This window comes from Pseudophryne corroboree, chromosome 5, assembly GCF_028390025.1.
Source record: "Pseudophryne corroboree isolate aPseCor3 chromosome 5, aPseCor3.hap2, whole genome shotgun sequence".
Classification (NCBI taxonomy): domain Eukaryota; kingdom Metazoa; phylum Chordata; class Amphibia; order Anura; family Myobatrachidae; genus Pseudophryne; species Pseudophryne corroboree.
In genome coordinates this window covers 526,377,235-526,400,917 of record NC_086448.1, presented here as the reverse complement: position 1 = coordinate 526,400,917, position 23,683 = coordinate 526,377,235, and the positions used below count along the sequence as shown (strand labels likewise).

Here is a 23,683-nt window from a genome sequence, read left to right as displayed (position 1 = left end):
GTCTGTCATTTTATTGTTTTACAGATGTGTGTTACGTCTTTGCTCTGTGTGCTATACTGAACATCTTTCATTTTTAGATTTTTCAGAAAATGCATCTTAGATGCAATGTAATGTAATAGGACGCACAGACAGCTTCTGGTGATTAAAATGATATGCAGCATGCCTATATTCTGTGTATGACTGTGACTGTATTTGCATATAAAATGCTATGATTCAGTGTTTTCCTGAACGTGGCATTTCGGATGCAGATACAGCGACAATTAAACATTGATTATAGGCATGCCGCATATCATTTAATCAGCAGAAGCTGCTCATGCATCCTATTGCATTACAGAAAACGCAGAAAGAAGCAGTTTCACAGAAAAAAAAAAAAAGTTGCTTGGTGCTTCTGAGTTCCACCACGTCATGGTGCGACTTAAAGGGCTGTTTAGCATGACTGCAGCAAGGATATAAGTGGACACATCTTTATGTTGTTCCCAGATATGTACATTTACACTTTATTGTACTTATTATATCTTAAGTTACACTGTTACACTGCTGAGCTGCTCTCCCAGGATGCAGAGGGCTCTCCAGTAGCAATTAATTTATGCATGCCCAGAAAACAGCCATGCCATGCAGGCATTTACTGGACAACTCCCTGTTTCCACCCCCAAACGCTGTCTTCCTTTCATTCATTTTGCTACTAATTCCTTGGTGCGACCACCCAGAGAAAGCACCAGGTCTGGTGTCACCCAGCACGCCAGAGGTTTCGCCCACGGCTGAAAATGGGTGTGGCGTAACTTGGAGGGGGCATGGTCTCCTGGAAATTCCGATGACATCACTCCTGGTGCAGCCCAGCATCCCCAGAGATGCTGGGCTGACTCTAGAGACTGTGCTTCCTGCAGCATCAGCTCCTCTTCAATGACAGGAGCAGGTGCTACAGGAGAATGTCACACTGCAGCACCTACTCCTGTCACTGCAATGGAGCTGGAATTTTGGTGTTACCCCATCTGAGGGTGACACCCGGGTGCGGGCCGCACCCCCCCGCAAACCCCTCCTGACACCACTGCGACCACCATCACTATACACTCGCTGAGCTAGCAGATTGTGGTTCAGATGCATGCGCAGTAAGAAAACATCCACTGATTTTTGTACAATATTTGCTTTGTGACTACATCAGAAATAGGCCTAATAATAATAATAATAATAACAACAATAATAATAATAATAATGTGAAATAGTGCTGATATGTTTATCTGAGGAGAATAATTTTTATCAGTCCCTAGTAACTGGGGGCTATAAATTCTATGTATAATACTTACCCTTTCCTGAGAATTTTAGAAAAATTATTTTAATAGAGATGAGTTATTTAGTATTTACATTGTTGTTTACAGTGATTCCACTGTGGACAAATCATATGGTACACCCTAGATTGCCCCATGGTCTCTATACTGCTCTTAGTGAAATATCTTTTTTCATATCAATTAATGCTCCGGGGTAAAGCATGGATGGTGTAATGTTTAGCATTACTGCCTCATAGCACTGAGGTCAGGGGTTTAATTCCTAATGTGGCTTTAACTGTGTGGAGTTTGTAAATGAGGTCATGTCGCGGAGTCTGAGTGCTTCTGTAGACGCACAGGCTGAGCTGCTCTCCAGTGACGCAGAGAGCTCTCCAGCAGCAAGTAAGATCTCAACTGCTAATTTATGCACGTCCAGAAAACACTCTCTGAATGGCCATGACATGCAGGCATTTACCTGACCACTCCCTGTTCCCACCCCCAAACGCTGCCTTCCTGTCACTCACTTTGCAACTAATTCCTGGGTGCGTGGGTTTCTTCCACGTACTCCGGTTTCCTCCCACAATCCAAAAAATTTACTGGTAGGTTAATTGGATCTCAACAAAATTAACCATAGCGTGAATGTGTGTGTGTGTGTACATGTGGTATGGAATAAAGAATGTAAGCTCCATTGGAGCAGGGACTGATGTGAATGGCCAAATATTCTCTGTAAAGCACTGCGGAATATGTGTGCGCTATATAAATAACTGGTAATAAATAAATAATAAATTAATATGTTCATTTGTCAGAGCTGTTAGTCATTTAGACTGGAGATACTATAGAGCAGTACGTCATAGAGATAAATACTGCATAGTATCTCTACTTGGTTATGGTGTCCCTTTCTTTACAATAAACTTCACGAGTCACCGAGTTCTGTCTAGGCCAGTGGCATCACAAGGGTTGTGCAGGGGGTGCGGCAGGCACCCGGTATCCACCGCTGAGGGGTGACCCCAAAATTCCAGCTCCTGCTCAGTGACAGGAGCTGGGTGCTGCACTGTAACATTATGTGCAGCACTCGGCTCCTGTCACTGTGTAGGAGCTAGCACTGCAGCCACAGCACTCTCCAAGGGGAAGCTTGCATCTCTCAAACCCCCAGAGTGATGAAAATGGGGGTTTGGACATGAAGCTTCGCCCCTCCTGCTTATCCCTCCCCTTTGCACAAAGCCCTGCCCCCTTCGCACGGCACCGCATCGGGTGTCACTGCAGTAAGGAACGCCTCTGGTCTAGGCAATCCTATTGTGACTCTGATTACTCAAGTGACCTTAACCTAGCTTCCACAGTACTTTCATGGTGCAATGTTTAACCTCTAGTTATCGTCTGGTTGACTCACCTCTCCTACCTTTCATTTAGTGTACTTCTTCTAGTTTCCCCTGCACTGAAACTCTCTAGATTCTTCTGTGCTATTCTTCCTTTTTCTAATAGATGAAGCTACAGGAAGCATTGGTGAACTAACCGCCTTGTGAACTTTTGCTAGATGAACATTTTCTGATATGGAACTGGAACATCTTATGTCACCTTTTCATCACACGCTGGCCAAATTATTTTAAAGTATCATTCTTCCCAAATTAAGAAAATGTATGTGTAATTTTATTTTCCATGTAAATTATATAAAAATGTAGTTTACCAACTGCTGCAGTAATTGCTGCAGTGTTCTAAATAAATACTTTTGGATGCTTGCCCTATATAATGACATCCTGGCTGGAAGTGTGCATTCACTTTGAAGACACTTTATGCATGTCATGATTGCAGGGCAAATTATTTGAGATTAACTGTGCAAGGTCAATTAATATGAAGCATATGCAATTTTCTTATTGAACAATTTCAAGAATAACATGTATAGATCTTGTAAAACGACTCAAACCTCTCCATGAATTTGTTTCATTAGGCCTTTCTAAATATATTTTGACAGCATCTTAATATCCCCCATGTGTTTGTTCTCAAATATATAAGCAAAAGCTATGCCGATTTTACCAATGATATGTAGCTGAGAGATTTAATAATGGGTAAACAAACACAACATGTGGTAATCCATTTCAAATTAAAAGTTTATTAAATGCTTGCTTGATGACTTTCCGGCTATTTACAATTAGAGGAGGGAACCCCGAGGGATTTGAAAACACAGTTGAAATCATTGCTTCAGCAGCTCAATGAAAAAAAATGTTTCTGTCGCTTTCAAATTGCATATAATGTACAGTAGATTATACACAAAAACTTTCAGTAGTGATGGGTACTATGAAATTAGTCAGAAATTATACATTGCACTAAAATTATACATATGTAAGATGTTTTCTGTAGTATTCCTCCTACCACTTTAAGGGGCATACTTGTATGTACTAAACTATGGAGAGAGATAAAGTATCAGCCAATCAACTCCCGTTATATTTCAAACACAGCCTGTAAACTGATGAGCTGGTACTTTATCTCTGCAATTTATCACTCTCCATATATGAAGCATGGGTCAGATGCAGTGTTTAGTCTTATATGGTAATCTGCATCATGAACAAAGATCAATGTTATGCAATATGGCAGTTCTTTATTAATACAACATTATGATGATAAGGGGTATTTAAGCTACTATTTGACGTTAACCTATATCAAAGACAATGTATTACTTTATATACTTAACGTTAGGCCTAATTCATGTTTGTATGCCTTGACTGATGTCCATGCAATGGAGCAATAATCAGCAGGCTGAAATCACAATGTACTTGCGCTAAGGTGCTGCTGAGATCCCTCTCACAATGAGGAGTTCATGGAAAAGTGATTGACAGGTAATGACCATTTGGCAGTGTTTATTGGGAGTTTACGGGGAGTGCTTATAAAAATGCAGATGTATCATGGTCATTTTCAGGGCGTGTATTTGCCATCAGCTGCAAGCTTGTATGTGTAAAAAAAACATGGTGCCTGCAATAGCTACTGCTGTGTCCAGTCTGCATAGACATAGACCAACCCTTAGACCGATGTTCCTCGTTTTTGCATATAGGATGCAAATGTGTACACAATTGCAAAGGAGTTTGTGATGGTTCTGGTGACTCAGCATCTCTTTTCATTTCTAGGGCAGCAGCTTCACTTGCTTATCTCAACACAGCCTAAAAAATGCAATTGCAATTGCATTGGTGTTCAAACATATATTAGGCACTATATACAGTATGGGGGTCATTCCGAGTTGATCGCACCGTAGCTATTTTTTGCAGAGCTGCGATCAGGTCAAAACTCGGCAAATCTGCGCATGCGTATGCACCGCAAAGCTCAGGCGTGTCGTACGGGTACAAAGAGGATCGGTGCTGGGCGATGGATTTAATGAAGAATCCATTCGCACAGCCGATCGCAAGAAGATTGACAGGAAGAAGGACTTTATGGGAGTCAACTGATCATTTTCAGGGAATGTTTGGAAAAACGCAGGTGTGTCCAAGCGTTTGTAGGGTGGGCGTCTGACATCAATTCCGGGACCGGACAGGCTGAAGTGATCGCAGCGGCTGAGTAAGTTCAGACCTACTCAGAAACTGCACAAACTGTTTTTGTACCACTCGGCTGCACAAGTGTTCGCACACTTGCAAAGCGAAAATACACTCCCCCATAGGCGGTGACTATCTGATCGCAGCGCTGCAAAAAATAGCTAGCGAGCGATCAACTCGGAATTACCCCCTATGGGGGTGATTCCGAGTTGTTCGCTCGCTAGCTGCTTTTAGCAGCATTGCACACGCTAAGCCGCTGCCCTCTGGGAGTGTATCTTAGCTTAGCAGAATTGCGAGCGAAAGATTAGCAGAATTGCGAATAGAAATTTCTTAGCAGTTTCTGAGTAGCTTGAGACCTACTCACAAATAGCGATCAGTTCAGTCAGTTTCGTTCCTGGTTTGACGTCACACACACGCCCAGCGTTCACCCAGCCACTCCCCCGTTTCTCCAGACACTCACGCGCTTTTCCGCACACTCCCAGAAAACGTCCAGTTTCCACCCAGAAACACCCACTTCCTGTCAATCACACTCCGATCACTTCAACGATGAAAAATCTTCGTTCGGACGTGAGTAAATCTACTAAATTTTGTGCTAAAATACTAACCGCAAGGGCACTGCGAACCATGCGCATGCACATTTTTGCCTTAATCGCTCCGTTGCGAAAATCGGCAATGAGCGAACAACTTGGAATGACCCCCAATGTCCGCTATTCTTTATTTTACTCCATGCAAAGATTGTTATTTTAGGAGGAAGGTGCTTCTCTGAGTATTCAAGCATTGACGACTGGACAGGCTTGTTATGCAGAAATGCACTGTGTTGATTCATATGTAGCAGCATTGGCAGTTATGTAACAGCAACTCAGCCTCCGCTATTTGACCTGTATCACATGTCATCAGGTCCTATACACGTAGAGAGCAGTTGCTGTAATAGAGAAGAAATGCTATGTTTTACATTTTAAGAGCTTACATTTTATTTTATCTTCATGGATCATATCTAAAAATGTAAATTATTAGTTGCCCATTAGCATGAGTTTTCACAGCATTTTTTTGCAATAAATATAAAATACTATGTGTTCAAAAATATTGCTTCACCCAGCACTAAAAGCAGTATAAGACAATTTGTTTCATTATTATTATGATTGTTTATTTGTAAGATACCACAAAATGCACACACATATTTTTACTGGGTGGCACTTGATATGCCGGCTGTCGGATCCCGGCGCTCAGCATACTGGTGCTGGAATCCCGACAGCCGGCATACCGACAACTCTTTACCCTCTTGGGGTGTCCACGACACCCCAAGGGGCTCTTTTGCGCTCGCCCCACTGCCAGTATACTTGTGGTCAGGATCCCGGCTCCGGTATCTCGAACACCAGAATACCGTAGTAGACCCATTTTTACTTCCTAATTAAAATGTACAAATGGCCTGAGCTATGTTTATTCCAGATGTGGAATGACCCAGCACATGTTACGTTGTGCATCAAATGAGCTACTTGCACCTATCCACTTATTATGTTAAACAAAAGGACCAGGTTTGGTAACCAATATGGGTGAAGCTCAGTTTATGACATAATATGGAGGGATTACCATGTCTTCAAGGTTAGCACTTTGTGTACTATAGAAAGGTAAACCATACGCATGTAGACAAACAAGGCACATGTGTAGGGTAACATTATTCAGGAGTCAACATAGAATTACATTTGTAATAATTTTATTTACATTTTACCTTGAAATAGGTTTTTCTTTGCTACGTTTTTGCTCCTTACTCCTAAATGATTGTACGTTCTCTCATAGGCAATTCCCTATCTACCTTTATTTATGTATCTGCATTTAGGTTTTCCTAATATCCAAAGCTGAAGTGCATTCATGTGTGGTGACTAACAAATCAACAACAGCAATATACGGGTGTGGTTCATTGGGTCAACCCTAACTAGGTTGACAGTCATTAGGTCGACTGCTATTGGTTGACAGTGATTAAGTCGACACCTAAAATAGGTTGCACGGTCATCAGATCGACATGGAAAAGGTCACATGGAAAAAGGTTGACATGAGGTTTTTATAAAAAAACTTGTGTTTTCTTCGTAAAGTGACCAGGAACCCCAATTAGTCCACCGTGTCCTCTTGCATGGCTCTCTTTGCTCACCGTGCTTTGGCAAGGTGCCTCACTGCACTCTGCACAGGTTACTATTCCCAATCCTAGTTCACATGGATCGTAAAGTATGAAAAAGTAGAAAAAAAACTGCTGTGAGGAGGTTTCAGATCCATATGAGAAGCATTGTCCACAGCAATCTACATTGTTTTAATGTATTTATTATATGCTGAAAAAGATTTACTGATATCCTATTGGGTGGACAGTAATATTGCTTCTCCACATTGTTCAATCCACTGTATTAAGAAGTATCAGTTATGAACGTCTTTTATGCAAGATATTGATTATTAACCCTCCGATGAAGTCCTAGGGACGAAACGCATTGGGTTTCAAACAGCTATACTGTTAATGTTCAGAGAAGGATTATGCCAGAGATTGCAATAAGTGAACAATACAGATATACATTGTGGGTTCAACTTGTACTACTGACAACTTCAGTGATGGACTCTGTCAAATATTGTAATCACCACACCCAAACGATATTGATGTAATTGCTTCATGTATGGTCAATATTTTATGTAATTACATCTGTCACTGACCTGGGTTGAGGATGTTGTGGACTCTGGGGTTCTTCCGATGGTCGGGAAAAGGAACCACAGGTGGGTCGGAGCAGGGATGGTCGGATATAGGATTTCCTCATACAAGACTCTGATAGTTAGGTTTGGTGAAAGAATGCTTAGCAACTTTATTAAGGGAAGGGAGCAATACAGCGGCACATGAAAGAAAGTGAACTTGTGGGCAATGTTAAAAAGTTACTGGAGAATTCGCGAGCAATGTTCAACTGATGAATGAAGAATTTGTGAGCGATGTTTAAAGACACTGATGAATGAAGAACTTGTGAGCGATGGTAAATGACACTGAAGAATTTGTGAGCGATGTTTTAAAGACACTGATGAATGAAGAACTTGTGAGCGATGATGAAAGACACTGAAGAATTTGTGAGCGATCTTTAAAGACACTGATGAATGAAGAACTTGTGAGCGATGATGAAAGGCACTGAAGAATTTGTGAGCGATGTTTTAAAGACACAGATGAATGAAGAACTTGTGAGCGATGGTGAAAGACACTGAAGGATTTGTGAGCGATGTTTAAGGACACTGATGAATGAGGAACTTGTGAGCGATGGTGAATGACACTGAAGAATTGGTGAGCGATGTATAAGGACACTGATGAATGAGGAACTTGTGAGCGATGGTGAATGACACTGAAGAATTGGTGAGCGATGTATAAGGACACTGATGAATGAGGAACTTGTTAACGATGGTGAATGACACTGAACGCTGGAAACACTAAAGTTGGTTCGGCCCGCAGGCATTACTGAATCCAGGGAGCGCTGGCAACTGCACTGCAGAGGAACACACTAGTTGCTCGGATCACTGGAGACTGTGCTGCAGAAAGGCACCCTGAATGCTAGATGCACTGGAGTATAGCTGCTGGGAAACACACTGCGTATGGGAGCTCTGGCATCCACTTCAGAAAAGAGACAATACTCAGGCGCCGAGGCTCTGCCCGGCATCCGGTTTTGAATCTCCCGCCTCTATTGGATTGGTGAAGTGGGTTCGTGAAATCACCTGCTCCCCGCCCACGTGACGCCGGCTGTCATGGCGGCACCCACGCTCCGGGGAACCGCCGGGAGCCGCGCCAGCCAGACGCCGGGACCCGAGAACCGCCAAACGGACCAGCAGCCACGCAGGGGTAAGCACGGCGGCCGCTGCCCCTGGCGTGTGACAGTACCCCCTCCTCCAGGAGTGGCCCCTGGACACTTCCCGGGCTTTGTTGGATGTCTGGAATGGAAGATCCGCACCAGTCGGGGGCCGTAACATCAGTAGCTTTGACCCAGCTCCTCTCCTCAGGGCCATAACCCTTCCATTCCACCAAGTACTGCAGATTCTTGTGAAGATAACGAGAGTCAAGAATAGCTTTAATTTCAAATTCCGTTCTGGCTTCAGTCTCTACAGAGGTTGGCCTAGGTGACTCTGAATGGAACCGATTTAAAATAAGGGGACGAAGAAGAGAAACATGGAAGGAATTTGGTACCCGAAAGTGGGAAGGCAAACCCAATTTGCAGATAACCGGGTTCAGAACTTGCAATACGGGATAAGGACCAATGAACCTCGGGGCAAACTTCATAGCGGGCACTCTTAAACGGAGATTGCGGGTAGAGAGCCATACTCTATCACCAACTTTGTATTGGGGAGCTGCCCGTCGCTTCCTATCCGCAAAGAATTTGTAGCGGCTGGAGATTTTCTTGAGGTTAACGTGAACCCTACTCCAGATTTGACTGAAGTGCCGAAGAGTAGAAGCTGCAGCAGGAACATCTTCTGGAGGACAGACGGGTAATTTTGGAACTTGAGGATGGAATCCATAATTAATGAAGAATGGGGACTCACCAGTGGAAGAGTGGTACAAATGATTATGGGCAAACTCGGCCCAGGGCAACAGTTCCACCCAATCATCTTGCGAAGGAGAGAGATAAACGTGGATAAAAGTCTCTAAATCTTGATTAACGCGTTCAGTTTGCCCATTGGTCTGAGGATGGTAGGCAGATGAAAACTTAAGTTTTATTTGTTAGGCTGAACAGAGAGCCCTCCAGAATCTTGCAGTGAACTGCACCCCCCGATCAGAGACTATTTCCTGAGGTAACCCATGCAGGCGGAAGTGTTCACGGATAAATAATAAAGCCAATTTGGGAGCTGACGGTAACCCGGTCAAAGGAACAAAATGTGCCATTTTAGAAAAGCGGTCAATAATCACCCACACGGTATTGTGACCCTTGGAGAAGGGCAGTTCGGTGACAAAGTCCATAGAGATATGGGTCCAAGGCCTCTTAGGAATGGACAGTGGATGAAGCAACCCAGATGAAGAATTTTGTGCTGAGCACATTGAGGACATGAGTTGACATAATCTTGTATGTCCTTCTTCATAGTGTCCCACCAGTATGACCTTCGTAGAAACTCCCACATTTTTTGAACTCCAGGATGACCGGAAAACTTGGAGGTATGAGCCCACTGCAACAACTTCGGTCGAAATTCAGCTGGTACAGACATTCTCCCAGGAGGAGGACCCAAAGCGATGGGAGCTGCTGAAATAAAAACTGGACTGAGAATCAAAGCCTTTCCAACGCAGTTCTCCTCATCTGAAGCCGTCAAGGAACGAGATAAAGCATCAGCTTTGGTGTTAAGCGTCCCGGACCGGTACTTAATGACAAACGAGAATCGAGTGAAGAAGAGCGCCCATCTAGCTTGACGGGGATTCAAGCACTGGCCTGTCTTGAGATACAGCAAGTTCTTGTGATCGGTATAAATCGTAATTAGGTGTTTAGCACCTTCCAATAGATATCTCTTCTTCCAGGGCAGATTTTATTGCCAAGAGTCCCTGGTCTCCGATGGTGTAGTTTCGTTCAGCAGGAGAGAACTTGCGAGAATGGAAACCACATGGATGTAACTTCCCGTCAGAGGAGTACTGTGAAAGCACGGCACCGATGCCGACCGAGGAAGCATCGACCTCCAAGAAGAATGGTTTTGAAAAATTCGGTGGCTGGAGTACCGGAGCAGACATAAAGGCTGCTTTCAACTGGGCGAACGCTGCTACAGCTTCAGAAGACCAGTGACTTGGGTCAGACCCCTTTTTGGTTAGAGCAGTAATAGGTGCCACAATGGTAGAAAATCCTTTTATGAATTTCCGGTAGTAATTCGCAAAACCCAGAAATCTTTGTACCACTTTCAAAGAAAGAGGCTGAGTCCAGTCCCGAATAGCAGTGAGTTTTTCCGGATCCATGCGAAGCTCCGTACCTGAGATGACGTAACCAAGAAATGGAATTGAAGGAACCTCAAAGGTACATTTGGAGATCTTACCGTAGAGATGATTCCTTCATAGACGAAGAAGTACCTCCTTGACCTGAATTCTATGCTCCATGAGATCCTTAGAAAATATCAGAATGTCATCCAAGTATACCACTACACTTAGGTATAACATATCTCGGAAGATTTCATTCACAAAACCTTGGAAGACGGCAGGGGCATTACTGAGCACAAACGACATTACCAGATATTCGTAATGCCCGTCACTGGTATTGAAGGCCGTCTTCCATTCGTCCCACTGTCGAATACGAATCAAATTGTAAGCTCCCCTTAAGTCGAGCTTCGTAAAGACATGGGCTCCGCGAACCCTATCAAATAGTTCCGTGATGAGCGGCAAAGGATATTTGTTCTTAATGGTGATCTCATTTAAGCCGCGGTAGTCAATGCATGGTATCAACCCTCCGTCCTTCTTCACAAAAAAGAAGCCTGCTCCCACCGGGGAAGTAGAGGGGTGAATGAATCCTTTCTGCAGATTAGACTTGATATAGTCCGACATGGCTAGGGTCTCGGGCAATGACAAAGGATAAATGCGCCCCCGGGGTGGCATCTTCCCTGGGATGAGCTCAATGGGACAGTCCCAGGGTCTATGGGGTGGTAACTGATCAGCCGCCTGTTCCGAAAACACGTCTGCAAACTCCCGATAGGCCTCCGGAATGAGCTCCTCATCCGACTTGGAAGATACACGGAGCGGGTAGACAGGAGTGAGACAATTAGAATGACAGAATGAACTCCAGGATACTATTTGTGACGACTTCCAGTCGACGTGAGGGTTGTGTACTTTAAGCCAAGGAAGACCAAGAACCAGATCGTGAGGCATCTCCCGAATCACTAGGAACTCCAGATGTTCTTGATGTAGAGCTCCAACCTGCAGTTTGATTGGCACTGTGCGACTTGAAATAAGACCATTAGAAATTTGGGTACCATTGATGCCAGTCAGCGTAATAGGTCGTTCGACGGATTGTAACTGTAAACCCAGTTTTTGGACGCAAGAAAGAGAAACAAAATTCCCTGCAGCCCCAGGTCCAGCAGGGCCTTAACAGGTTTGGCTATAGACCCAGAAAACAGAGACACGGAGAGTAAACAGTCCACTGTCGGAGAACGTTTAGATGTAACCCCTAACTCGACTCCTCCGGAACAAGCTAGGACTGCCGTTTCCCGGACGGGACTTACAAAACTTGAGAAAGTGATCCGCAGCTCCACAGTAGAGGCAGAGTCTACCCTCGCGACGGCGCTGTCGTTCTTCCGGGGACAGCCGAGATCGATTAATTTGCATAGGTGCGTCTGGACTTGGGGTGATCGTTTGCTTAGTCGGGAGAGACCGGAATCTGGATCGTTCTGTCCGACTACGTTCACCACCTCGTTCCTGCATACGAAAATCCACCTTTACACAGAGTGAGATCAACTCTTCTAAGGAATCTGGCAAGTCCCTAGTGATCAGTTCGTCCTTTAGACGGTCAGAGAGCCCATTCCAGAAAGCGGCCCGGAGAGCATCATTATTCCAGCGCAGTTCCGAGGCTATGGTTTGGAAATGAATCACATACTGTCCCACTGAACGGGAGCCTTGTCGGACTCGGAGCAAATTCGAAGAAGCAGCGGTCGCTCAGCCGGGCTCATCGAAGATCCTACGGAATGACGTGATGAAATTGGTGTAACTGGAAACCAACGGGTCAGAACGTTCCCATAACGGAGACACCCAATCCAACGCTGAACCTTCAAGCAAGGAAATAATGTACGCCACCTTGGACCGATCTGTGGGGAAGTTGTGTGAGAGAAGTTCAAAATGTACCTCGCATTGGTTGAGAAAACCACGGCAATTCTTTGGATTCCCATTATAGCGAGAAGGAGTGGGAAGCTGAAGGCGTGATCTGGTTCCAGACAGGGATTGAACATTACTAGGGACAACCACAGGAGTGGGTACTGGAGCTGGAGCCGGAACTACTGAAGCCAGAGAAGCCTGAATTTGATCCAGCCGGCCAGATAACTCCTGGAGATACTGCATCACTTGGCTTTGTGCCGTCTGTTGACTTTGAATTCGGGAAACCAGATCCTGGATGGTGCTTGCCTCTGGGTTCCGATCCCCCGGGTCCATGAGGCCTTTGTATGCTGTCACTGACCTGGGTTGAGGATGTTGTGGACTCGGGGGTTCTTCCGATGGTCGGGAAAAGGAACCACAGGTGGGTCGGAGCAGGGATGGTCGGATATAGGATTTCCTCATACAAGACTCTGATAGTTAGGTTTAGTGAAAGAATGCTGAGGAACTTTATTAAGGGAAGGGAGCAATACAGCGGCACATGAAAGAAAGTGAACTTGTGGGCACTGTCAAAAAGTTACTGGAGAATTCGTGAGCAATGTTCAACTGATGAATGAAGAATTTGTGAGCGATGTTTAAAGACACTGATGAATGAAGAACTTGTGAGCGATGGTAAATGACACTGAAGAATTTGTGAGCGATGTTTTAAAGACACTGATGAATGAAGAACTTGTGAGCGATGATGAAAGACACTGAAGAATTTGTGAGCGATGTTTAAAAGACACAGATGAATGAAGAACTTGTGAGCGATGGTGAAAGACACTGAAGAATTTTATGAGCGATGTTTAAAGACACTGATGAATGAAGAACTTGTGAGCGATGATGAAAGACACTGAAGAATTTGTGAGCGATGTTTTAAAGACACTGATGAATGAAGAACTTGTGAGCGATGGTGAAAGACACTGAAGGATTCGTGAGCGATGTTTAAGGACACTGATGAATGAGGAACTTGTGAGCGATGGTGAATGACACTGAAGAATTGGTGAGCGATGTATAAGGACACTGATGAATGAGGAACTTGTGAGCGATGGTGAATGACACTGAACGCTGGAAACACTAAAGTTGGTTCGGCCCGCAGGCCTTCCTGAATCCAGGGAGCACTGGCAACTGCACTGCAGAGGAACACACTAGTTGCTCGGATCACTGGAGACTGCTGCAGAAAGGCACCCTGAATGCTAGATGCACTGGAGTATAGCTGCTGGGAAACATACTGCGTACGGGAGCTCTGGCATCCACTTCAGAAAAGAGACGATACTCAGGCGCCGAGGCTCTGCCCGGCGTCCGGTTTTGAATCTCCCGCCTCTATTGGATTGGTGAAGCGGGTTCGTGACATCACCTGCTCCCCGCCCACGTGACGCCGGCTGTCATGGCGGCGCCCACGCTCCGGGGAACCACCGGGAGCCGCACCAGCCAGACGCCAGGACCCGAGGACCGCCGGAGACGAGGACCGCCAAACGGACCAGCAGCCACGCAGGGGTAAGTGCGGCGGCCGCTGCCCCTGGCGTATGACAACATCATAGATGTTTAAACAATGTCAATCAATTCATTGTTTATTTTATAATACATTTTTTTTATATATATGATGGTGAGGTACTCCTGACTGATAAGGTGGATAGATATTTTGTACTTTTTCCGTATTTTGGAATGATTACATACCATAATGAGATATCATGGTGATGGGACCTAAATCTAAGCACAGAATGCATTTATGTTTCATATACACCTTATACACACAGCCTGATGGTCATTTTAGCCAATATTTTTTATAACTTTGTGCATTAAACAAAGTGTGTCTACATTCACACAATTCATGTATGTTTCATATACACCTTATACACACAGCCTGAAGGTCATTTAACACAATATTTTAATAACTTTGTGTATTAAACAAAGTTTGTGTACATTGAGCCATCAAAAAACAAAGGTTTCACTATTTCACTCTCACTCAAAAAAGTCCGTATTTCAGAATATTCCATATTTTCGGAATATCTGGATATGGGAAACTCAACCTGTAGCTCCCTTGAGATTCTTTCAACCTTTTCATGTGTCGACCTTTGCCATGTCAACCTACTGACCATGTCAACCTAAAGACCATGTCAACCTAAAGCATGTCAACCAATAGTGTTCATCCTAATGATTGTTGACCTATGTGTGGTTGACCTAAAGAGCGGATACCCAATATACACCTACATTGCTTAAATGCAGATGACTCATTTGAAATGTCTAGCTTGCAAAGAGATTGCTAAATCTGGAATAATGTTCAGATTGGGGGACCAGTTCGCCACTATGCCTTATACTGTATATTATGGAGCTCATTTAGAATCAGACATCCATATTTTTTGTGTTTCTTTGCAAAATATGCACACCTGGCAATGGCAAGATATTGTAGATTGAGTACAGTAATGGAGTGACACAAATAATCAAATTTCTTGCAGGTGTTGGAAGTGTGGTGCACTGGTACACAATGATAATGATGACAATACATAATGGTACACAATGATAATGATGACTGTTAGCAGCACTACCTAGCCATCGATAATGTGTTGATCTCTATAAGTGATTATACTTAAATCAGTGGTAGGGCTGATGGTAAAATAGAACAGTATCCAATATAATCCAACTGGATCTCTTCTGACATTTTATCTGATGATACACATCTAATTGGATCCGCTCTGACCTACCATGTGCTGATAGAATGTAGGAAGGGACACCGTTGGATTAATCTGGATACTGTTCTATTTTACCATCAAGCCTTGATTTGTAACATAGTAACATAGTAATTGAGGTTGAATAGAGGCAAAATGCCCATCGTGTTCATGACCATCTTTATTTTTGTTATACTATCTTTTTATCAGTTAAATGTACGGAAGATCTCAGTAAGATATTTTACTAACACAGTTTATATGTCCCTGATGAAGTTCTGAAGGAACATGTAGGCTGAGGATGTTATAAGGTTCAACACTAGGAGCCCATTGTTGTGAACTCACACCCCCATAAAGGGAGGGGCAGGAGGTTTGAAAAATCATCCCCAGGTGTGGTCACCCTTGTTAGCATCTATGATTTATTTTCTAAGTATCCATGTAACTGGCCATCTTAATTGAAGCAATCCAAGGAAGACTTGGGTAAAAGAATGTCCATCTGGACCATCAAGGTTGTAAGATGCCATTAACATACTAACTGGGACCCCAAACAGCTATAAATTTTATGGATTAAATGTGTGTTAAGGTGTTCAGTATGAACTTTGGAACTGATATAAGCAATACGATTACTATTTATTCATTATTGAGTTACCTCCTGCTGTCTGTTGTATCTATTGTGCATTTTGGCACCACTAACATCACTATTATCTTGAGAAGCGTATGACTGATTTTCTGATTGCACTGTGATTATGCTTTTTTTTTACCAGCATTTTTTCCCTATGTCTGTTTTGAGCACATAAACCTCCCTCAAACCAGCCCCTATCTGTTGAATCATTCTAATTTGGCAATACTGGTTCCCAAACAATAAGATGTCCATACAAAAGCAGATCTGGACATTTGACTTATGTGCTTAGCTACTGTACTCAATCTAGGTTATAAACATATATGAACTTCTGCTTTATGACTAACCTACTGAAGATATTTATGTGTTCAACAGTTTGTAGTACAATAGGGCATTTAAACTGTAAAACATATTATATTGAAAGAGGTTATGGTATACCTGGTAAGAGTCAAGTATGGTTCAGATCCAACATTTGCCAACAGAGCCTTACAAATAGATTCTTTCACATTTGTTTCTTACTCTTCAATTTTAAATTAGATTTGACAAGGCTGAAGTACCAAGACATGGCGCATCCAGAGTGATTCTGCTTGACATGTTTCTTAGTGCTTTTTAAGCATAGAAACATGTGGAAGGAATTGTTCTTTTACATTTCACAGCTTGTCATTTCCTTCACAGGACAACCCTTGGCCTCTCAAAGAGAACCTAATGTTCACAAGGAATTCATTCCCAGCACTACGAAGGATATGGAAACACAACTTAATGTAATGAAAGGAAAGGAGAGGAATATTTTAAAAGAAACTCAAGCAAAACTACACCAGACAAGTTTGACACAAATTGTTCAGGTTTGGTGCTTGCTTTATAATTTGTGATTTGTTGTACTTAAAGTTCTGGAGATAACAATATATTTTCTTAGGTGGAAGAGACATCCAAAGGAAGTACGATGAGACATATGAGAAGAAAAAAATGCAAGAAAGGTAAAAAGAAACAAAAGCTGTATTTATGTTTTTTTTTAGCTTTTTCTAGACTAGTGGCATAAATGGTAACATGTCTCCAGACTTGCTGATACAGTACCTCCAACACATAGCTAAACTGCAGTGGGCTGGGTGGGATTAAAACAGTGCAAACCAGCATATATACTGTACCTTCCAAATTACAACCTTTGGAACCTGAAACCATGTGGTCATCTCATGGTGGTTATATGATCATGTCACAATGGCGGCGTGGTCTCTCACAATTAATGAACAATTTACTTTAGTTATCTCTCCTCCATTTTTAATTGTTTAACTACATGTTTAATTGCTTGCGAACAGGGCCTTCCTACCTCTATGTCTGTCTGTTTTTACTTTTTACCCAGTTTTGTTCTATTACTGTTGTTCTAATTGTAAAGCACAACGGAATATGCTGCGCTATACAAGAAACTGTTAATAAATAAATAAATAAATAACGTTCCAATGCAGTTGCCACTATGGGGAACTTATATCCATATTTAATGAGACATTCTCATAATATTCCAAAGCCCTCGTTCAAAACGCAGCTGGAGACAGTAAGGATATGACTATTTAGCAATGTTATAGTGATCTAGGTAGGAACGAAAGTTAAATTGCTTTGCGGTTATGCAACAATGGAGGCATACATGTAAATTTGTGTTAAAGGTACCCTCTAAGTAGCAGCTACATCACCATTTTTTGTGTCCACGTCTATTGAGTAAACAGAAAATTATTGTGTAGGGGATCGCATGACATGTCGTTCCAGAACATATTGCGCCCAATTGATTTTATTTTGTTCCATTTGGAAGGTATTAGAAAAGAAAGATTCAGAAAGAAAATAGACAGAATGTTAATTAGAGATGTGCAGGTTCGAATTTACCCGGATCTCAAAACGGCATCTTATTGGCTCTTGGATGTCACGTGTTTTGGATAGCCAATAAGAAAAATCCAGATAAATCCGAATTTGCATTTCTTTTGGCATTAAGAACAGTAAATCCGGACACACACATCTCTAATCTTAGTACAGTAGTAGGCTACTTCTAGAAAATAATTTTGTGTTTATTCATGAATTTTGAGGTGGTTTATAAAGTAAAAGACAAAGGGAGAATTTTATTAAAGTGGTGTTTCTGTCCCTATCAGACATAATGAGGATGTGGCAAGGTTTTTATAGATGTTGTGAGGTTTTACAATATAAAGTTTTTTGAATGCCAGTGCAAATCCATACTAGGTATGCTTGAAACACCAATTAATTTTTGGTTGAAAAACATCAGTTTACTATAAACCATACAGTATGTTGTTTGAGGTTATTTGGCACTTTGAAAACCCCAACTTATTTGATAAAATTGTATGCCATTAATTAGAACTCTGTATCTCACATTAATTAACCATAATTACAGAAGGCAATTTTGGAAATTATCTATGACCTTTCTGAGATATATGGATCATAGCAACATAAAATTTTGATTGCAGATAATAATAATTAAAATTATTATTTTATTTATATAGCGCTCTTTCTCCAATAGGACTCAAGGTGCTTAACAGATAGAATTAACATAATACAGTACAGAAACAATGAAGTACAGTTAAGCTTTTCATAAAATACAGAGAGCATGACGATAATAAAGGGAGTTGTAGTCGCATCGCTAAAAGCTCGACCCCTAGATGAATTACTGGAGATTCTAGGTACTGCTAAAAGTCCTTCATCTACTGATTGCAGTAATCGAGCAGGGCACTATGGAATCAGAAGCTCCTTCAGGTACCTTGGGCACTAGTCATATAGGGCTTTGAAAGTCCATAAGCAAATCTTGAAAATGATTCACCATCTTACAGGCATCCAGTGGAGGGAGTAGAGAATAGGTTTTATATGGCTGGAAAAGGGCTGGTTGGTTAACAGCCTGTCAGCAGCATTTTGTACCAGCTTTAAGTAGTGCAATTCTTTTGCTGGGAGACCAATATAGAGGGCATTGTAGTAGTCTAATTGAGATGATACAAATGCATGTATGGCTTTTGGCAGATCTTCAAAGGAAATTAAGGGCTTGATTCTGGCTGTGTTCCTCAAATGAAATAATGAGTATTTGATTGTGGCTGATATCTGATGTTTAAGTGTCAGGCCACCATAGTGGATGCCAAGATTCTGCACATAATCAGTGTTTTGTAATTCTGAACCCCCAAGGGTAAGTCTGGTTGGTTGACTATGCTGCAGTCTTGTCCTTTGATGTTGAGGTCCTATAAGAAGGACCTCTGTTTTATCAAGATTCAGTCACAGTCATCTGGCACTTATCCACTCCGGAGCTCAGCTAGACAACCATTTAGGGTTGTTATTGGGTTATCAGTACTCGGAGCAAGGGATGTGTACAGTTGTGTATGATCTGCATAGTAGTGGTAGACCAATACTGCAAAAAGCATGAGAGATATTATAGAACCTTGTTGAACACCACATGGCAGTGGCAATTGTAAAGATAAGTATACTTCAGAAGAAACTCGATGTGACCTGCTGGTGAGAAATGATTAGAACCAGCTAAAGACTGTGTCATTCATTTCACAGAAAGTTTTCAGGTGCTCAATCAGAATCCCGTGGTCCATGTTGTCAAATGCTCAGAGAGATCCAGAAGGATTAAGAGTGAACAGTCACCTCTGTCTCTTGCCATCAGAGGATCATTTAACACACATACACCAGGGCTGTTTCAGTGCTATGTCTTCTCCTGAATACTGATTGGAATTGATCATAAATATCATGGGGTTTCAGGTAGAGTTTTAGGTGACTTGCAACCACTTTGTCAATTACCTTTACTAGAAAAAAAAGGTTTGATACCAGTCTGTAGTTGGTCATACAGTTGGGATCTAAATTAGGTTGCTTCTTTTAGTGGTCCAGGAAAAAGGCCACCTGCAAAGAGCAATTAAATATTTTTGCAAATACAGGGCCAATTATTTTCATACACCCTGTTAGAAGTTTGGTTGAGGCAGCGTCCAAATCACAGGTAGTGGGCAGCAACATACGGACAATTTCTTCAATGTATTTTACATCCCTTGGGTCAAAGGAGGTCCACGAAGACAGATGGCTTACATTGGCAGGCTTGGTAGTTTGGCACTCCTTTGATGGCACTGTGGACATTTCAGCCTGGTTAGCAGATACTGTATCTGCAAAGAAGTTTGTGAATTTGTTGCACCTTGCCTGAGAGAGGTTGTCATCTGGCAGCAATCATGCTGGTTTGCAAAGCATCTCCAGTGTATGGTAAAGCAGAGCTGGCCTATTGTTTGCTGCTGTGATTTCATTTGACAGGAACTCTGATTTCTTACAGGTGATTGTGGATTGATATCTTCATTGTGCTTTTTTAGCATTATCTACCCTCTATCAGGTTTGTCTTCCTCCATCATCTTTCAAGTCTCCGCCCTTTTCTCATGAACTCATTAATACTGTTGTCAAACCAGGGAGCTTGAAGGCGTAGTTTGCAAGGTCATATATGCAGAAGGGCAATAATATCAATTGCAGCTGGTACTTCCCTATTATAGTAAAGGACTACGGAACAGACATCCAATATCACAGAGAGATCAAGATCTGCTGCAAAAGCTTGGGGAGTCATACCCCTGCTTGGCAATTTATGGTTAACTCCATGGGCAAAGATCATTAAGGTTGACCTTGACAAAGCTTCTGAAGCAGTGAAACGCGTTGGTGACAAGCCTGGGACAACCAAAACATCTGTGATTTGCCTGGAAGTCTGATATTGGGAGCCACTACTACCATTGTAGGAGACATCCTGGAATTTCTGCCAAAGGACCTGCTATGGTCCATCTACAACAGGACAGCACAAACATCAGCCGAATCCAGCATTAAGAGGACCTCCATTGCTTTAACAGGAGTGCTAACCTATTGGAGGACTAACCCTTTGCAAGGAACTGCTCCAACCTTGACAAAGTGTTAGATGCAGCATGAAACGCGTTAATGGATAGCGGTATTACAGAGAAGACACACTGCCACCTAGGAGACAGGATGCTGCCAAGTGACATCACCCGCCAAACCCTCCTGCACTCTGCTTCCCCTGCTGGATGCAGCGGTGGTGAGAAAGAACAACAAGCCACGGACAGCCCTTGACAACATCAGGCTGAGGAATCCCGTGAACTTTGAGTGAGGTAGGGATAGCTAGATCTCGTAAGGACTGGTCTGGATACCGCAAAGAGAGATCAAAAAAGAGCTGTAAACATGTGATTAACCAATTTGTTTCTTTACAGGTGCCACTTAGTTATTCCAGCGCTCATTCTCATAGCCATATATCAATTTATTTATTTGAGCTGCTATCCAGTTAGAAAGTGCATGAAACATCACATTTTAAGTTACCTCCTTAAAATTGCCACTTCACAGTACATTGAGGTCTTTACATTGGCGTTTCCACCATGGGTGCAATGTGTGCGGTGCATACGGGCCCATGGGTATTAAGAAGGATGGGAGAACTTGGGCATAGAAAGGCATGTCTTGCTAAGTGCAGACTTAAGTCTATAGACCCATGCAAACATGATATTTACTTTTACAAATCAAGATTATTAAAATGAGAAATATAGGTTTAAAGTGCCTTCTTTACAGGGAATTGATATGTTTTACCGACAGACGGGATGACGGCTGACAGTATATCGACAGCGGCATCCCATCTGTAGGAATCCTGCCAGTGAGGCATCGAGTCCCCTTGCAAGCTTGCTATGCTCACCACGCTTCATTCCTGGTGGCTCGCTTCGCTTGCCACAGGTTATATTCCCACTCAGTTGGTGGCATCGACCCACAACCACGTGGGAATACCGACCTCCATCCGGTGGCATTTCACTATCTGTTGGGATTCTGGCATCAGTCTCCTATATGCTGGGATCCCAACAGCTGTTATTTTAACTGCATCCCCTTTACAGATGGGTCCTCAGCCATTTCTTCTCTTTCCTTCTCAAAACACGTTTTTAATGGAGGGGAAATCCTAGACTAGTACATTTTAACAAATTTTCTATTTGAATTCAAGTTAATTAGTGCATGTAGAACTTTCTATTCATATTATAGTGAGGGAAACTGAGGCAAGCATTCGAAATTTAGAATATACTATAAGCTATCAAGAGCAGGGAACTTTTTCCTTTAGTCTTGTTTTACAATCCCATCTCATCAATATGCGTGTCCTTGCATTTGGTTCTTGTAGGATCTTTGAAATATTATGGGACACTATAAATAAATGTTAATAATAATAATAATAATAATTATTATTATTATTATTGTCACTATCATATTTTAGATAGTGGAAGATGATTGGTCTGCAGGTATTATCAATGCTTAGCATGTTGACATTCATTATGTCTCCACGGATGATATGTCGACATGATGAACTGGTGACAAACCATCCCTGGTGGTCTAGCGGTATCTTACCTTCTCCCATTTGCTGCAGCGGCCCCAGTGTCTTCTTCTGGATCCCAGCCGTCAGGCGAGGAGAAGTTCTGCAGCGACGTCCCAGCTGTGACATTCCAGTTTAATAGTATTTTTTCTAATATAATAGGTAATATTTGTTTTGAAGTAAAATAACTGTAGCTATGATGTGAACACATTTAATTCTACTACACACCCATATATGTATCACTTTTTTATTCCATTTAGTGGTAAATTAAATTGTCATTATACATATTTTGTCTTGAATGTTTCAGTCTACTCTACTTGTATTAAACTGTGCGACTGGACAAACTTGACACCTTTGACATTTTCAGAAAAGGCTAAAGAAATACCCTGTATTTCAACTTGGACATGATTTATTAATGTCACATACAGAAAGTCTCTTGTTTTTCATATGACTCTTGCCACAGAAACTTTTTGTGAGACATATTGTTGATCGACAAGCAATTTGGTGCTTTCCAAGTTATTATAACAAAGAAATGTAGCTCAGCCAAATGTCAATTTTACTGATCATATTTTCTATTCCTTTGTTCATAGAAAAAAAGCTGATATAATTAATCATTTGAAAGAGCCTGCTGCAATTAAAAAAAGAAAGTTGTAGTCTGTGCAGTGCTTTTCTGATTGCTAGTCTCCATTAAGAAATTCCAAGAATAACTTATAGGTTTAATTCATGAAGCACAAGAAAAATTATATCATCTATGGATTTTTCATAGTTATTGTATCACTTTATTATATCAATCTGCCTGACTGAAGAGAGAAAAAAAGAGAATACTTTCGTCTTGCAAGCTTTACATGGATCAGGCTGAGGTTTACTTAATTAGAACCTTCAGGCAATAAAGGAACCCTTTTTTAAATTCTGTGAATCTTAATATGCTAAATAATGCAAAGCTTCAACTCTTGAAGCATGAGACACACATCTGGCAGCTTAACATTTAAATTACAGAATAAAAAAACACCAGTGTTAGTTCTCGTGCAAGAAAAAAAATGGGATATGAATTTAAAACAAAATTACATTTATTTGTAGGAAGAATGGAAAACCTTGTGTCTTATTGTACATATTTATCCATTGACTTGAGTATTCTTTACATTATTTTGCTTATACAGCACAGGTTCAAAGTATGTCTATTACAAATATAAATTGATTTTTAATATATTTCATACAGTTGCATTTTTGTAAATAATTTTTGATGACCAGTAGATATATCTCATAGATACACTCAATAGCCTATGCTATTTTAGGGTGAGATATTGGTCCTCTGAAACTAATAAAGTTATTATGATCTCCAGCTGTCTCTCTGCTATCCCTTCCTGGATGTCCCAGCATTTTCTTAAACTTGACATGATCTCTGCTGATGGCACAACTATCTTCTCTAGCCCCCAAGTGTGCTGTCTTGGAGTTATCCTTGACTTCTCCTTCTCCTTCAAACAAACACATTCAG

The 23,683-nt window shown here is 41.9% G+C and overlaps 1 protein-coding gene across 1 annotated transcript in view; it reads left to right on the top strand.

Moving 5' to 3' along the window:
* Positions 1-23,683, top strand: part of LOC134929627 (uncharacterized) — a 147,263-nt gene that overhangs the window by 97,036 nt on the left and 26,544 nt on the right. Inside the window, exons 8-9 of the mRNA XM_063925211.1 lie at positions 16,527-16,693; positions 16,765-16,825. Of these exons, the coding sequence (XP_063781281.1) occupies positions 16,527-16,693; positions 16,765-16,825 (228 nt within the window). The remainder of the gene's footprint in view (positions 1-16,526; positions 16,694-16,764; positions 16,826-23,683) is intronic.